Here is a 15,275-nt window from a genome sequence, read left to right as displayed (position 1 = left end):
TTTTTTTCCTTTAATTAAAAGGATAAAGATAAAAAAAGTAAATAATGGAGTGGAGATTGAGATAAAAGAGGGCATAACAACAAAACAGCGCAGATCAAAACATAACCATTTAAGCAGAATAGTGTTTCACCACCAGATAATCCTAACCTAAAAGTAGTTACCATATTGTCTCTTTCTTTGAAATCCTTGAGTACAACTTCGTATACTGTAGCATTAAGTATATCAAAACAATGTAAAACCATTCAAGAGAATGACAGCATTACAGAATATTTAGAATCGACTAACAGAAAATGAACAATGGTTTTTGTATAATCTCCTTGTCTTTAAAAGGTTTTTGCTTATACTATCGTACATAATAAAATCCAATAAGATACAGCCTATTTAGACCATTGGAGACAGAAGGACAAAAGCTAGATGAGACTTCAAAACAAGATGATACTAAATCAGTATTACCTATTAAGATGTCATTTTCTCCAAAATAGCTATTCCTATCATCCAATCTTCTCTGCCTCATTTCTGTTGAGCTCTTTTTCTGTCAGTAGCTGTCAGTTTGTCTTCTTCATTTTGTTCTCTGCTCCATTCGTTGTGGCCTCTCTGCCATTATTTCTGGATTCTTTGTATTTTTCTTTTTTTAGAATATCCTGCAATACTCTCTGTAGAGTTGAATTGGTGGTTGCAAATTCCCCCAGTTCCTCTTTATCCTGGAAGCACCTTGTTTTTCCATCAATTTCCAGGGACAGTTGTGCAGGATATCTCAATCTTGGCTGGAGATTATTATCTTTCAAAGCTTGAATTATTTCCCCCCACGCTCTTCGTGATTTGATGGTTTGTGCAGAAAAATCTGCTGTAATTCTGATGGGTGTTCCCTTGTAAGTGGTCTGTTTCTTGTCTCTGACAGCTTTTAATATTCTGTTCTTGTATTGAATTTCTGGAATTTTTATTATTATATGCCTGGGTGTCGCTCTGTTAGGGTTGTAGGTAGCTGGGGTCCTGTATGCCTCATACATCTGAGTATCTTTACCTTTTGCTAAATTAGGAAAATTCTCCTGGATTATTTCTGTGAGTAGCTTTTGTAGTTGTTTGTGTCCCTACTTCTTCTTTTATGTTCTTAATCCTTAAGTTATGGATCCTCTTATCATCTTCTTGTCTTTGTATTATTGCTGTTTGTTTCTTTGTTATTTTTAAGAAGTTTTTCATTTCATTCTCCCATATTATAAGTCTGCCCTCCAGTTCAGATAGTCTGTCCTTAGTTTCTTTCAAGCTGTTATGCCAGTCTTCGATAGACTTCTTAGTATCTTGGTAGTCCCTTTGAACCTGCTTCACGTATTCTATGCTTTCTCTGTTTTCTCCATCAAACAATTCTCCCCTTTTTTTCTGTTCTTCCATGCCACCACCTGTTTTTTCTTGGGTGGTACTTAGCATTTCTCTAACTATTCTGCATACTTCTAGCTTCAGGTCGTTGATAACTTCATTCCTGAATTGGTCTATGAGGCTCTCTAAATGGCGCTTTATGTCTATTGGTGCGGTGTCCGCTATTGCCTGTTTCTCAGAATTGGGGGCCGAGGAGCCTTTCTTGTTGCTGCCTCTTCCCATATTCTCTGTTCCTTATATATGCAAGCTTATATAAGAGGCCCAGCTTCTCTCCCAGTCAGCCACAGCCTGATCGAATTGCGCCAGTTAGGTGTTTCGTTCACCGCTGCGCACCAGGGAGTTACGGACCAGGCAGCCTACGCGTCTCCCCCCCCCCCCCCCGGCCACCGTCAGGCTCTGGGATCTGGGTTGGGACAGCCTACCAGGTCCGCCGGCAGCGTCACGCAGGCCAGGCACTTTTCACCAATCCTGCCCAAGAGGGGGATGTGTGGCTGGAGTCGCCACCGCGCCCTGCTCCCGCAGGACTGCTCGGGCCCAGAAAGTCCTCTGCTGGAGTCAAACTGTGGTAGAGTGTCAGTTTCTCTCACTCACCTCACCACAAGTCAGTGCACGCCTCCCTGCCGTTCGCAGATTGCCTTTCTCAGAGCTTCTGCGCGTCTCTCTCCTTGCCGAGCCACTGTAGAGGCAGCCAGCCGCCGCTTGGCGGGAAACCCAAATCGCGGCTTACAATGGCGCGGGGTCCAGCCTCCACACCGAGGCTTTTCTGTTCCTGTTTTAGCACCAGGAATGCATTCCAAGTTGGTTTCTCTCAGCCCAGTTCGTTCCTGAGTCAGCAGAGCATATCTCCACCTGCTTATGTCTCCTTAGTCCGCACCATTCCTGGCTTCTGAGCTGAGTCTTTCAGAGAGCCTCCAGTAGTTGCTGTTATCTGTCCGCCATGTTCTCCCGGAAGCGTGAGTCAGTCTTCTGACCTCACTACTGTGACTTCTAAGATTGGGTCGCTAGTATGATCTCAAAAGCTAACATCATGTCTGGAAATAATAAACATTCTTAAACTTCCGTTTAATTAAATGTGAACCGTTAATTGAATAAAGAATATTTTATGAACTCCTCAGTAGGCAAAATAATTGGTTTTGCTTTCTTGCAGTTGTCTCCTATATATAGTTTGGTTCCTGTGAAAATAAAAGATGCACACCTAAAGAAACAAAATTTAGAAAGAGCCATTAAGGACTATGTCAATGAATTCAGTGTAGACAAATGCCATCTGTGCCAGAATGGGGGGACAGTGATTCTTCTGGACGGGCTGTGTCTGTGTTCCTGCCCCATCCATTTTGAAGGAATTGCCTGTCAAATCAGAAAGAAGACAATACTCCAGTAAGGTAAGAATAATGTTTTAATGTTATTAAGGACAATATTAACTTTGGGAAACAAGTCAAACATAAAAGATTAAACATCACATGGGTCCTCTTACATGAGAAAATCACAGTATACATACACAAGAAAAGAGTAAAATGAAATAGATAAAATATAAAGTAGGGAAAATTTTGAATAATTCCCTAACTTGCCTGTTCTGATGTATCAAAAATATTTTAATACATATGCTAATTCATTTCATTTGTGCTACTAGTGTCTTGTAGTTCATCGAGAAGAAAGTTTTGTGCTATTACCTGTTTCTTCTTTTTAAGAGAAAATTCCTGTTGATTCTGAGTAACTATTTTGAAAATAATAATACATAGTGTAATATTATTTTTCTCTTATTATTTTTGTTATAAATTTTGGGGTTTTTCATAAAATAAAAAAGAAGAATACAGTCCACTGCCAGGCACAGTGGCACATGTCTGCAATCCTAGCATTCTGAAAAAAATATTCAGTTTGGGGTTATTTAGTTTGAAAACTAGCACTTATTTTATATTCAACTTCTATATTAACCATATAAAGAGGATAAACAGGAAATGAACAGTGAAAAGGGACAAATCAGTCTTTATATGTCATTTTAACATCTTACCCCTGTATATATTTTTAGATAACTATAATTAATTTTTAATCATAAACAAGGTATATATCATACATTTAAAGACATTTAACAAAGATGCATACCCACCATCTAGAATTAACAAATGCTAAACACATTTATATCATTTATACTTCATATATGTATTTTTGTATTGTGTATATATATGTGCATGCATATTTATGTATACATAGCATAGACATAGTTTGTATACTTCAGAAATATTTTTAAAGAAAAACAGTGAGTCCAGTAACTGGTACTACAACCCCTTATCACTCCAAAAATCCTATTGCCTTTCTCTGTCTTACAATTTATATAATCAGTTTTAATAAAATCAGTTTCATATCGTTATAATATATATACTTCCAGCCCATATTTGTTCTTATATGAAATATATATGTACCAATAAATATTTTGTGTCATTTTGCATGTTTTAAAAAATCCTTAAATGGTCTTTGCTAGATTTTCATTTTGCATTTTTAACTTTACTAGTGCTTAAAAAAAAAAAACCCAAATTCTTCATTTTAAATTTAATTCCCTGGAATAATATTTTTTTCTTCTTTTTACAAAGAAGAATGGCTTTAACCAAGTTTCTAATATAAGAGACTCTTCTGTCTTTCATTCTGGTAGAAATAATTAGAATCCTAGTAAATCAGCAAGATCTTAGTCCAAGAGTTAATCATCATAAAATTAGCTGGTAAGATTGACTTTCTACACCAGTCGTAGTTCACAGTGTTTGATTAAACCAACACAGATTCTTAGAATAAAATTCCTAAAACAATTATTTATATATATATATATATATATAGTTTTCTGCAACAAAAATTTGATCTCAAATTTATTGTTCAATTATGCTTTCATCGAGTGTTCAAATGATACTGTAATAAAATATGTAAGTTGGGAATTAACTTAAATTTTGGGATAATTGATCTATAAATATATGCTGATAATGTTTTGCATTTATAAATATATGTAATCCAGTACTTTACATTTCAAAAAGTATACTCTCCTAAAATCCTTGCCAGTTGGTACTTAGATCATTGAGTTTTTATCTATTTTAATGTGGAATACTTTACTGCTTTTTTTGTGAATTTTTTTGTCTATTCCAGCTTCTAATTTTCCAATTCTTTTTTTCAATTACGTAGAGTCTTCTTTTTAATTGAGAATTTTTTAAAAATTATTTTTCTAAAATTTCTATTTAATTCCTTTTCAAGTCTTAGTGCTCTTTTTCTTTCTTATCCTTTATCTTTTTAGAAAATATTAAGCCTGTTACATGGAAATCTCTTTCAGGTTTCTTCTTTATATATACATAGTCCCTGCATTGTGTGGCTCTTCTAAGGCTATGAACTCATTCTCATGACACTTTTTCTTTGAATGCTTGGTAATTTTTTACTATAGGGTCAGTCATTGCTGGAAATTATTTCCTATGGAAATCCTATCGACAGTACAAAAGCTATTCCTAGGGCTGGTGTGGTGTGCTTCTTGCAAAGGCCTCTTATTTTCATCCATTTTTCATCAGTTTTTATGTAAACTTCTTGACTCAGGATCCACATTTTGAGTTCCTGGGATAAAAAAAAAATCAGTTCCCTCCCCCATAGTGAAATTTTATCATGTCACTGGTATTTCCTAGTTGACTTTTCACACCTTCGAGATGGTCTACAAATTCTTTGCTGAGATGTTAGAACCATATAAACTGGGCCTACCCTGATTGTCTCAGTTACTTTTCTCTCAATTGTTGAGACAAAATACCTGACGCCCAAAATGAAGCAAGGGAAGTTTTATTTCTTACCCTTTGGAAGTTTCAGGCCATACTCAGCTGGATCCAAGGCAGGAAGGCATGGCTGAGAGACAACCATTAGTGACCACCACAAACAGTAACAGTGAACACAGCAAAAGAAAAAAGACACAACTTTTTTCCTACCCTTACACTGTATGTCAGCTCCACCCCTGGGCAGGTTTGGCACTCACATCACCAATCCCAGCGATGGACAACAAACCAATCACAAACACTAGATTCAGCTGCGTCCATGAGGCTTGGTGGGGTGGGGGGCATCTGAACACAAATGGGACTGAAACCCCTCACACACCATTTTTCTATTTCTGTACCATTCACTTAGCCTGGAGTGATTCCATCTTTTTCCTCTCTTGATTAATGCCATCTCACTCTTGTGTTTCTACTTGTTTTAGACTAGTGGTTCTCAAACTGATTGCTTATTATGATTACCTGCTTAGCTTCAAAAACAAAGAATATCAACATAAAACATATCTATCTCAAAACAAACCAGAACTTCTGGTGGAACCTGCTTGGGCACAGTTTGTTTATGTTTTGGGTTTAATTTCTTTCTTTCTGTTTAATCTAATTGTTATTCCAATCTTAGGCAGGGTAGAAAGTCTCTGTCGGATAACCAGGCCAATTAGCTTCTGTGATGAAAATTTCTCCAGTTTCTCCAGCAGTCAGTTTTCTCCTTATGCTTCCTGAACACTTTGCTCTTTACTATTCCAACACTCAATACATTAACTTTCCCTTCACAAAACAAATGGTTTAGAAATGTGCCTCACACTCTTCTTGCCCCAGCACCTAGAAAATATGGCACATCTTGATGCAACAGGGGAAGGATGTAATCATGGATGGATGGGTGGGCCCAAAGCCAAATCCTATTAATCATTAAAATTTGATCATTTTTTGTTTTCTCTAGGACTAGCAATCTCTTTCCCGGCTCATAACAAAGTAGAGCTTTGGCTTTTCTTGGAACATATGGAACCAAAAATCACCAGGACTTTCCAATGTAAGATCTTGCCCCTGGAATAGTCCTCGCTGCCAAGTGCAATGCAACACGCATCATGAAAATCCTACCAACCTCTGAATTCTCTTCTCTCTTAGGTCTACAATGCACCCCCAACCTATATAATGTTTCCATTCTTCTTTCCCTAATGAAGAGTCAGCAGTTAAATATGCCAGCACTGCTTTTTCCCACAGGCAACACCAATCCCTTGCTAATAAAACAAAATTAAATTAAAAACAAAAATGTTGGTTTAACTTTAAAGCTATTGCCAAACTGCTTTGTGTGATTAATACATTCTGCCAGTTCCACTACCAAAAGGCTGTACCATGCAATTTAGTTCTTATTTACATAGCTATTTGGTTTGGTTATTCATTTATATGTACATGCTTTCATTTAGCAAATAACTCGCTGAACGCCTAACACGTGGACAGCACTTTTATGCACCTTAGCTCTCCAATTTAACTCCATGTCTCCAAGGAAAAACGTGTCTGTACTTGTAACCAAAAAGTGTTAGGTTAAATCTTGTGAAATTGCCTGTATTTTAAAAAAACAAAACAACTCTTCTCAGCAGTTTCATATGATCTAATTTAACTTACCCTTAATACCTAACCACATAAGCTTTAAAATTGGCTGTACAATTTTATTTATGTAATGGCATTATATTTAAGGCCTAAGAGTTTTTTAAACCATTTGGAACTTGATAGAAGGAAGGGGTATAAGTACCTGCCTGACAAGTACAAGATCCTATGTTCAATTCCCAGTACCGAAGAAGAAGAAAAAGAAGAAGAAGAAGAAGAAGAAGAAGAAGAAGAAGAAGAAGAAGAAGAAGAAGAAAGAAGAAGAGAGAGAAGGAGGAGAAGGAAGAGGCAAGGGTTTAAAAATACAAAAATGAAAATTCAAAATCAAAGTTAATATTTATTTAAATGTCAGTAATACATATCAACTTCATTAATTATTAGACATTTCATGGATTTATGAATAAAATTTATTAGTTTTTCTTGCTTGCAAAAATTCTCAAGAATGCATTGATTGGTGAGGTATTTAATAAATAAATTATACACAGGCAAACAATTTCAAAGGCAAAATTTTGCCAATAAGTTTTAAGTTTTTTAGCAGCAAATAAAAATGTTATTGGATATATGATGCAGTGTAAGACATATACATATATTAAGTAGAATATGGAGACAGTGTTTTAAAACAGTTGCCCACAGAGATCAAGAGAAATCCTCTTTTCTGCCTCCCACACACTGGGTAAAGCAGAAAGAATTAGGATTTTTTATATGCACATAAATATTGAATTATGCTGGGCATGGTGGCTCACACCTGTAATCTCATCACTCAGGAGGCTGAGGAAGGAAGATGGCTGTGAGTTGGAGGCCAGCCTGGGCTACAAAGTGAGTTCAAGGTCAACCTACACTGCATAGTGAAACCCTGTCTCGAAAAGACACTAAATAAATAAGTCTTTAAAAAGTAAATATTGAATTCTGTGCTTAAGCAATCCACTAATAAAGAATTTTTTATATGGAGTCTCTGGATCAAGAGAGAGGTGGAAGTAATTACTGAGAATTTCTTCCACCAGCCGGGCATGGTAGCTCACGCCTGTAATCCCAGCACTCGGGAGCCCGAGGTGGGAGGATCGTTGCAAGTTCGAGACCAGCCTGGGCTACAAAGTGAGCTCCAGGCTAGCCTGAACTGCATAGCCAGACCCCGTCTCAAAAAAAAAGACAAAACAAAGATAGCTACAAAGAATTTCTTCCACCTTTATGAACTACAAATGTCAAACAAGAGCGGAGATTTGACCAGACCCTGTAGGGGTCAATTTAGTGATTTATCAGAGTGCTTTCTACTACTAGTGATAGGGACAGTCTAGGGCCTCTCCCACCTCCCACCTCCCACCTCCCACCTCCCACCTCCCACCTCCCACCTCCCTCTCCCTCTCCCTCTCCCTCTCCCTCTCCCTCCCTCCCAGGTGGCATATCTGGCGCAGAATTTTTCCAGCAGGGTGCGCCATTGAGTTGCCAGAAACTACCCACCAGTAATCAGTACAATGACAAAAGTCTCTGGCCTCAAAAGAGAGAAAGCCACTAGAAACCGGGAGAGATGAGGACCAGGACGCCCCGGGCTCAGCCTGGACTGCGGTTTGAACAGAGAGGCGTGGCTGTGTGGCCCGGCGAAGCGCAGTGCGCCTGCTCCGACGCCGCCTGCATGCTCAGCGGTGAGCTGCAGATTCAGGAAAAGGACCGCGTGGGGACAGCAGTCTTCCGGAGCTCAGGCTCAGGCCATACATTTGCAGTCAGACACTGAGCCACTGTCAGAAGAACCCAGAGAATGCACAGTTGTTCCTGTTGCCTAGGTCATGATAGGCTAAGAAAACTGCCTTTAGGGCTTTGCTGTTTTTATAACCCTCCCCGCCCCACCCTTTTAAAATAGTCACGCTATGCAGTTCAAACTGGCCTCTAACTTACTATATAGCCCAGACTGGCCTTGGACTCAGCACTTTTACTGCGTCAGCCTCCTGAATGCCGGGGGTACAGGCGTATGCCTTCACACCAGGCAATTTTACTTTTTATGCTCAAAACTCAGCTTGCTTATTCCTTCTCTTGTCAGGACTGGTAACATCTGTCTGTTAATCAGTGTTGCAGATGTGGGCAGGGTCCTCATCCCAGCTTTCCACCATTATCTGCCTCCAAGGCTTTGTCTGCAGCAGGACCCAGCAGCAGCCTCTCCTGAGTTTGTCCCCAGCAACCCAAAATGGTGGATCAAGACGAGGCTCAGTTAAATTTATTTTTTAAACAATGAAATGATTTTCACAAACACGTAATCCACATCGCTCTGTCCGTTTCCTTATCCCATACCCTTCCACCCTGATTCGTGTCCCTCATCCATTAACATCCTAAGAGCGGCACAAGGGTTCAAGAGAAGAAAATGGAGTGGCTAAACAACAGATAATAAAGATCTTTCATGGATTGGCCATACTGATTCATTGAGATCACTCATATACAATCTTGGCACCCAATAGAAAAATAATAAACAGTAGCTGCCATTATTTTCATTGTGCAAGGTTATTGGTCAATGTCCTCACAAATATAAATGTAACATCTGTTAACCAGACAGCCAAGAGGATTCTATCCTGAATGTTTGAGATAATGGTATATGACAAAATAGTCTAATGCTTTTCAGTAAATAATTAACTCAGGTTTTTTCGTTTGTTTGTTTGTTTGTTTGGGGGTTTTTGTTTCAGTTTGGCTTTGGTTTTAGGTTCTGAGGTGTGTCTTAGTCTGTTAAAAACTGATACAACAAAATACACTGAGCTGAGTGGCTTGTAAATGACCGAATTTATTCCCTACCATTCTAGAAGTGGAAAAATCTAACATCAAAAGCCAGCAGATTTGACGGTGCTGAAGCTTTGCTCTTTAGCTCACAAATCGTTTATTCCTCATTTCGTGGAGGGGCAGACACACTCCCTCAGCCTTATTTGTAAGGTCACTGATCCCATTCATAAGGGCTACACTCTCAGACCTGGTAATCCCCCAAAGGTCCTACTTCCTATTATCATCCACATTCAGGACTGGGCCTCAGAACAGGAATGGGGGGAGGGGGAATGCCAGCATTGCAACCACAGCCAAATACAGTATAGCCTAAAATTTACAATTTATTATTTAAATTTACACTTAATATTTTAATCATTTTTCAGTGTTTAGTTAAGTGGGGCCATTAACTGTATTCACGTTCTTGAACAAATATCTCCAGAACTTTGTCTTTATCCCAAACTGAAACCCCATATCTATTAAACAATAACTCCTAATTCGCCCTTCTAGTAAGTAGCTCAGATTTCTAGTATTCTACTTTCTATCTCTGTAAATTTGGCTTCTTTATAATTTCATATAAGCAGAATTTTGGAACATTTGTTCTTTAAAGTGTGTGATTTATTTCACTTAGCATAATGTCATCAAGATTCATCTATGTTGTAGCATATATCAAAACTTTAATATTTTGGGGAGATATATATATATATATATATATATATATATATATATATACATATGCATACCATATTTTGCTTATCCATGGATAAATTCATTTGCTTTCACCCTTTGAATAATGCTGCTGTGACTCTGAGTGTGTAGTTATCCCTTTGTGCCCCTGCTTTCAATTTAATCAGATATTAATTCAGAAATGGAATTCCTGGATAATGCAGTAATATATATTTAGTTTTTAAGGAATGCCATAGCATTTTCTACATCAGATGCACAATTTGATAATCTTGCCAGTAATATCCAAGAATTCCAATTTATGCATGGCCAAATTTGTTATTTTGGTTTCTTTTTTATAGTGGTCATTCTAATAGGTATGTTATCTTACTGTGCTGTTAACTTGAATTTCTCTAATAGTGATAACTTAATATCTTTTCATGCTCTTTTTAGCCATTTGTAGATCTTTGGTGAGGAAATGCATGTTTGAATCTGCTGCCCAATTTTAGTCAGGCAGTTTGTTGAGCTGGTTAATCCTGATCAATTTTATTCCTCCCTTTCCCTCCTTCTCCTGGTCCTCTTCCCGTCTCCAAATCTATCTCCCTGTTTCTTATTATCTATTTTATTTTGCTCTTTGTTTATATTTTAGTTTTCTCATATTAGAGAAACCCTATGATATTTAACCTCTGTATCAGATTTATTTCACTTAACATTATACTCTCAAGATGTATCCATTTTCCAACAAATGAACTTATCCTTTTAGGACTGAATAATACTCCATTTTCTATGTAAACTACCTCTTTTTCTATCCATCTATGGGCACGTGGGCCACTTCCATTATTTAATTACTTTGAATTGTGCTACTTGCTATCAATAGGGTATACATGTATCACTGTGATGTGCTGCCCTTGACTTCTTTGAAAAGATAATCAGACTCACAAATGGCTCAAACTGAATTTTTAGTTTTAGTTTTCTAAAGAATCTTCATGATGATTTCCATAGTTGTCGCACCAATTTACGTTCCTGCCAACCATGTAGAAAGGTTTCTATTTTCTCGACAATTTAGCCAGCATTTGAGTCCTTGATTAATAGCCTTTCTTATCAGAGTAAAATGGAATGTCAGTGTTGTTTTGATTTGTATTTCTCTATTAAGCAAAGACAATGAACAATTTTTCATGTACATACTTGCAGATCATTTGAATTTCTTTGGAGAATTGTCTGTTCATTTCAATTGCTGATATTTTGATTGGCATTCCAAGTTAACTGTATTAATAAAAGGTTCTTAAAGCCTGTGTAATTTTTCTATTGTCTTGATTCAACAATTCGTTTGGTTTTATAAGCATTTAAAGGCAACTGTGTACTATCTTTGTCGAGTTTAAATACACTTTACTCATTCTATTGAAACATAGTGGGAACTCTCCCACTAAAGGATGAACTAAATTTTTACTCTTGTTGATTAGCAAGTTATTTTTTCTAGATCTTTAATAATCTGAAAAAGTAAAGACCTCATTTCCTCAAAAATAAAAAGTACAGGAGTCAAAAGATTCATCTTGTTTTTAAAATAAAAATTGAAAGACGAAAAATAAATTAAACAAACTCCATATTTTCTTACAAACCCTTCTAATCCATAACTGCTCTGTCTTTTTCTTCCTATTACTCTTTATTTAACTATTCCTATCTAGCCAAGCAGGAATCCTAGAATTTCCTTGAATTTCTACGAATCTGCTTCCTGAGTTCACACTGTTCTTTGCTGACAGAGTTCAAATGCATATTGGTGAAAAGAGACAAATTTCTACAATAATAAGGTTTCAACTTGGAAGTTTGAGTCACTTAACATTTCTGAATTCTGATTTCATCATCAGAGAGCAGCAAGATAATGCCCGTATCATAATGTTTGGCAATATATTAGCCAATGATTCTTTCACAAGTTCCCAGAAATGATAGGCTCCAAAGACTGGGTATATACCATGCTAATATGCAAACCATGCATCATTGTCATCAGATTCTAGAACGAACTTAAGAGCCAAAAACTGAGTGGGATTTGGTTGTTTTCTTCTCTCTACTTTGGAATTTTAGATTAGAGGAGGTGGTATAATTAATTCTCACTGGAGGCCAGATTGGATGTTTAGCAAGACACCGTCTCGAAAGAAAACAAAAAAAAAAAAAAAATTTAAGAGCTAGGGATATACCTCAGTGGTAGAATCTTTAGCAAGGGCAAGGCCCTGAGGTCCTCAGCAAAACACATACACATACACATACACATACACATACACATACACATACACATACACATACACAAGTTAGTTTCCCTTGGCCATCCAGTGTCTACACCTTGGAGTTTCCACGACTTTACTTACTAAAGCCACTGCTTTTAAGTAAGCACTAGAGATGCAGGTTCTTTTCTCCCATAGCATGATCAAAAACAGTTTTTATAAGACATATGTAAGAAAAAAAATATATGTTCTGTTGTTTGAAAAATTATCATCACTTTGCATTTTTTGAGCTATTCTTCCTTCTACCAGAAGAAATGATTTTAGTGTTCATGCTGTGAAAACATAGCTTTATCTTTTTGAAAGGACATCACTATATTTATTGTCTGTAATCTTTGTTGTATTTCCTGTTTAATGTCCCTACTCAGGGACTTATGTATTTAATTTACTTCAAAGGAAAAACACACATACACATGTATATATGCAATGTAATATATATAGACATATATGTATGTAATATTAGACGTACTTTAAAAATAAAGTGGTACTTCCTCCCCAAACAAAAATATATTGGTAGATTATTAGTTATATTTGAGAACTGTAGCCATTACTTTTCTTGTCTTAGCCAAAATACTTGTGTTGGAGGAACTATTAAATTTGTGTCAGTAAGATTAAAGATTTCCGTAATCTCCATTCAGAAACAAGCACAAGTTGAAATGGAATTCAATCAAATGAACTGAAATTCGAAATTCTCTTGACGAGGAACTTATCCAATTGGCTATAATGATAGCTGAGTAATGGTTAGAGTTCTGTGTATCCTGTAATTTAAATTCAGCTTAATTGTAGGGTTAGTTAAGATTGAAGATGATCTGGGCTTATATAGAAGTGATAAACAATGTTGATAAATTTCGCAGTAAGCTGTGAAGATAGCTTCCACCTGCAGGTCTGGCCCCGCTGATCTGTTTTTCCTCATGTGGCTACCTTGTCACTTTCCTTCCTTTTTAGGACATAGGCTCTCAAATATGCATGCACCTTGGAATCGCTAGGCTGAACTCCAGAGATTTTGATATAACAGTCTGAGGTGAAACCTGGAACCTGGGATAGTTTTTAACGGTTTCCCAGGTGAGTTTAATCTGCAGCCAGCCTGAGCACAACTGCTTTCAACCCTAACCTGTAACAGCACAGTGGTGATCTCTGGGCCATCAGATAGTGGATAAGAGGCTTTCTAGTAAAGACAAAGAATGTCTGCATTTTAAGGCTTTCCTCTTCTAACCAGAAAGCCTCCTTTCCATACTTCCATCATGCTTTGATCTTACTCTTCTCCATCCTTCCATTCCTTGATTGTTTATCGTTTACCAGAAACTGCATTGTCAAATTCTTGGCCACACCCCGGCCCCAGACTCTGGCGGTACAGGCACCACCCTCTTTATAACACCCAGTGGCTTCAGGGTAATTGTCTTGTGTCTTTCTAACTCTGGAACTGGCTTCCTGCCCTGGCATGCTGATTTTGAAAATTATTTTCACTTTTAGGAATAAATAATACAGACTATCTTTCCTAGAAAATGAATTTGTGGGGGCTGGGGATTTAGCTCAGCAGCATAAACGCCTGACTTGCAAGCAGGCAGTCGTGAGTTCGATCCCTGGTACCGATAAAAACGAAAAAGACAAAAAAAAAAAAAAAAAAAAAAAGAAAGAAAAAAGAATTTGTACAGGATCAGTAATAGTATTAGCTCAGCATTAAGTACAGAAATTTCATGACCCTACAATAAACATTATTTACTCAAAACAAGATCTAGAGAACTGTGTGTCAAAACTAAGAAGTCAAATGCCTTTCCTTTAAAACGGCAACGATTGTTTTTGTCTTGAACTTACTTTAGCATTAAGTTACATATTCAAATAGAGCATCTAAATCCATGTGTCAGAATTTTTTCAGAGAGACACTCTGGATGACTAGGAAGAAAGAGTGACAACTTGGGATGTAATAAAATCTCTTAAAGAGAAACATATCTAGCTCATCAGTGTGCTAGGTGGAAGTGTCTGATGCTGTTAGTACCCTAAAATTAATATGTGATACTAGGTGAATAGGTGCTCTATTTTATGAAACTAGATGACATTATAAGTTTATGAATATTTCTACTCTTTAAATATTACAATTTAGGTTTTAATACAGAGTTACTGACTACAATTATTATAATTCTTTTATTCTTTTTTAAGATTATACAAAAGGCTGAGGATATAGGTCAGAGGCATAAACACCTGCCTGGCAAGCACAACGTCCTGAGTCTGATTCCTGGTACAAAAAAACCCCCAACAACTAACATTGTACTTTTTTTTTTTTACGTAAGTGATTCATATTCAAAACAGAAATCTTGGAAAACTCAGCAAAGTACAAAACAAGAATTATTTATACTAAAAATATCTCCACCCAAATCAACCACTATTAACATTTTAGCATGAGTTCATTAAAGAAAAAGAGTTAGCCAGGTTTGGTGGCACATGCCAATAATTTCAACTCTTGGGAGGCTGAGGCAGGAAGATACTAGAAGTTTGAGGCCAGCCTGGGTTACACAGTGAGTTCAAGACCAGCCCTAACCACACAGTGGCTTAAGAAAGAGAAAGAATGAGAAAAAGGAGGAAAGAGAAGAGAGAAAAAAGGAACAAAGGAAGAAAAAAGGAAGGAAAGGAGGGAGACACATATACACACACACGCACATACGTAAAAATCTCAAAATACAGCTGTTAATGTAAACCACGCAGAACTTAATACCTACACACTTTTTAAAACGCATGGTGTCCATTTTTCAGACTTCAAAGGCTCACGTATCCCTGTTTTCATGTTGTTAAAGTACAGTACAGCAGGGTAAAGCTGGCCATTTATACAAATGCTTGGAAGCTGAGATAACATGCAAATACAGCCACCCATATCGAT

The 15,275-nt window shown here is 37.1% G+C and overlaps 1 protein-coding gene across 1 annotated transcript in view; it reads left to right on the top strand.

Annotated features, from left to right (window-relative positions):
* The window catches only part of C9 (complement C9), a 66,593-nt gene extending 60,167 nt beyond the window's left edge, over positions 1-6,426 (top strand). Inside the window, exons 10-11 of the mRNA XM_063258105.1 lie at positions 2,519-2,750; positions 6,079-6,426. Coding sequence (XP_063114175.1) covers positions 2,519-2,749 — 231 coding nt within the window. The 3' untranslated portion in view covers position 2,750; positions 6,079-6,426. The remainder of the gene's footprint in view (positions 1-2,518; positions 2,751-6,078) is intronic.
* Positions 6,427-15,275: the final 8,849 nt, after the last annotated feature.

The sequence above is a fragment of the Cavia porcellus genome, unplaced genomic scaffold (genome assembly GCF_034190915.1).
Source record: "Cavia porcellus strain 051 isolate PalLab524CR breed Dunkin Hartley unplaced genomic scaffold, mCavPor4.1 scaffold_11, whole genome shotgun sequence".
Taxonomy (NCBI): Eukaryota; Metazoa; Chordata; class Mammalia; order Rodentia; family Caviidae; genus Cavia; species Cavia porcellus.
This window is presented reverse-complemented; position numbering and strand designations above follow the sequence as displayed.